Raw genomic sequence first — 2,496 nt, 5'->3', positions numbered from 1 at the left:
GAACAGATTTGCCCATCCTCCACCATTGCGAGAACACATGCCTCTACGATGTAACATTCGCCGCAATTCCCCCAACTAGTGGCGCCGACTTCATCTCCTGCGAACCCTGTCATCTGCGCGGCTAGTGGAGCTGACGGAATATGCCGAAGGAACATGATAGGGCATCTCTAAGCTGAATGAGAGAGGACTGCTATGACTCAGGCAGCCGACCAGCGAGAATGATGTAGGCCAATAAGCTTTGGCCATCTCCAGGCCTTATGAATAACTTGCAGAGAGGTAAACGACGGCTGTGGCGTTCTTTGTACAGTAAGTTGCGAACCTACCAGCTCCTAGGAAAATCACACTGTGCAGTAGCCTGAAGTTGCGCATGTGAATACGGAGGTGAGTTCCATTGCTATAATATGCAGGCCGCTGGTGCCAGAGTTGTGATTCATTCCTGTTACTGCTGCCTACCTACCAGATCCATCATGATTACACTCCTCTCTCCGCATTATGTGCTTCAAGAAGTCACCGAAGACGATATAGTTATCGCCTCACTTGCCTGGGGCTTCACAATTGGCTTCGGCTGGCTCACAACCTGGACTGCTATGAAGCAAACAAAGCATATTTACATGAGGCATCGCCTTAGCATATTCCGCAACGCTTATGTCTGGATGATATGGCTGGAGATTCTTGTCTGCTTCATCTTCAGTATTATCTGTTGGTTGCACTTGAAAGGCTATATACCCCCTAGGTTGGGCTCAACCCCCGTTTACGGATTTCGAAGTGCTAACCCCCCAATGTCTCTAGTTTTGCATTCTATTTTGCTATTCGTACGTCTGCCTTCTTGGAGCCCTCTTCCTAACCGATGCTAATCTTGGCAGTTACCACATGGGCCCTTCAAGTATGCTTTACTTATCCTCGCGAAAGTCGTTATCAATGCTAATCTGGCCAGGTCCAATTCCTCCTACAAATTATTATTAATCGTTGTTCTATCCTTCTTACGGATAAAAAACACGCCTACCGTCTCAAAGTCGGTGTTGCAGTTTTAATTACCGCTGTGAATATTTCGGTCTATAACATTTGGATTCCCGCCCGCCTACAAATTTCAGAGAGATATATCTGGATCAATGAGTGGTGGGACCGTGTTGAGAAGGCGATCTATCTGATTGTCGACGGAGCACTGAACTACTATTTCATCAGAATCGTTCAACGCAACTTAGTAATGCACGGCCTGACAAAGTACAGAAGTCTAGTAAAATTCAACATGTGTATCGTTGGATTCTCTCTTAGCATGGACGTTCTCATTATTTCCATGATGAGTTTACACAACACATTCGTGTAAGTCAAGTCTATAATAGAGTGTGAACAAACACCGCTAACAACAGCTTTAGTTACATGCAGTTCCATCCCTTTGCCTATATTGTCAAGCTCAAGATCGAGATGTCCATGGCTGATCTAATAAGCAAGGTCGCTAGGAAACGCGACTGTGGCGTCGTCTCCGGGGGTACTTTCAGCAATGTCGAGGAAGGGCGTGCTAGACTCCCAAACAAAAGCTTCGCTTCTATCAGCAGGAATCAAAGGACGTTGGTGGAGGAGATTAACGACGTATCAGATGCAGTTTCTATTGAACTTCGGGAAGTGGCAAATGGGACGACTGGAGTCAATTGTCAGCAAGAGACGATGAGCGACGCTGACAAGTTTGCCAGCCGATATTCGTGTTCAGATTTGCAAGTGGGGACAGCTATTTATACTACACGAGAAATTTGCATTAACGCCGAGTGGACGCCAAGCAGCCATGGGACAGGTAGTGTCGCCAGCTTCCGTGAGAACGGATTTGCAAGCAAGGAGGACGATGATACCAGACCGTTGAGGGACAACTAGCACGGCGGCCAGAAGGCAATAGGTCTTTCTACAAATATCCGGGCCAACAAGAGGTGGGGCATTCACTCGCCCCCTCCTCCTTGGAAGAGGGCCCAATAGACAGCAATGAGCTCGGGAAGAGACATTTGGGGTGGGACAGGTCGCTCGAGAATAAGAATAACGTGGTCAATAAGCCAGTTGTGAATTTTCCACTCGACGCGTCTTCTCATTATAAGATGAAAGTGATATTTTCGTGTTTGCTATTCAGCTAATCACTAGTATCGGTGGCCAACCCGAACGTCGGTTCTGTCTGTGGCAGGCAATTTCGCACTAGTCCAGCCCGGTGTAGTCGGTATACTCGTGAGGCATGCCAGGATTGTCATTCATGTCACGAATAGGGATTGGTATTTTATTATGACATCTTGGGCGACAGTAAACCATGGTTATAATCTGGTTTCTATCGTGGCTACTCGATGGCCTCGAAGAGATCTTGTCAAATATTCCTCGACGGGGACTGACCGATAGCATGGGATATTTCTCAATAGAGTCTGGTCGAGGCCTTCGTCCTCGAGTAGAACTTGTCGCCGAACAACGCTGACCAAGGCTCCGGCCGCGGGGACACTGCACTTCTGGATGTTACGCGTGAATGGATCT

At 47.6% G+C, this 2,496-nt stretch overlaps 1 protein-coding gene across 1 annotated transcript; it reads left to right on the top strand.

Moving 5' to 3' along the window:
- Nucleotides 1-279: 279 nt before the first annotated feature.
- Nucleotides 280-2,054, top strand: FOXG_14400 (uncharacterized protein). The gene is made up of 6 exons (XM_018394462.1): nt 280-381; nt 461-733; nt 790-812; nt 864-883; nt 935-1,320; nt 1,374-2,054. The coding sequence occupies exons 2-6, from the start codon at nt 468-470 to the stop codon at nt 1,861-1,863; spliced, it is 1,185 nt and encodes a 394-aa protein (XP_018254618.1). The 5' UTR covers nt 280-381; nt 461-467; the 3' UTR covers nt 1,864-2,054.
- The last annotated feature ends 442 nt before the right edge of the window (nt 2,055-2,496 follow it).

Source organism: Fusarium oxysporum, chromosome 15 (genome assembly GCF_000149955.1).
Source record: "Fusarium oxysporum f. sp. lycopersici 4287 chromosome 15, whole genome shotgun sequence".
NCBI classification, from domain to species: domain Eukaryota; kingdom Fungi; phylum Ascomycota; class Sordariomycetes; order Hypocreales; family Nectriaceae; genus Fusarium; species Fusarium oxysporum.
The sequence above is the reverse complement of the archived record's forward strand: the minus strand, read 5'-3'. Positions and strand labels throughout refer to the sequence as shown.

Excerpts from the sequence above, each read along its gene's own strand:
- FOXG_14400 (XM_018394462.1), top strand. The coding sequence starts at position 468 with ATGATTACACTCCTCTCTCCGCATTATGTGCTTCAAGAAGTCACCGAA. Across the intron at positions 884-934 it reads TTACCACATGGGCCCTTCAA|GTCCAATTCCTCCTACAAAT; the intron begins GTATGCTTTACT and ends TAATCTGGCCAG. Across the intron at positions 1,321-1,373 it reads AGTTTACACAACACATTCGT|TTACATGCAGTTCCATCCCT; the intron begins GTAAGTCAAGTC and ends CAACAGCTTTAG.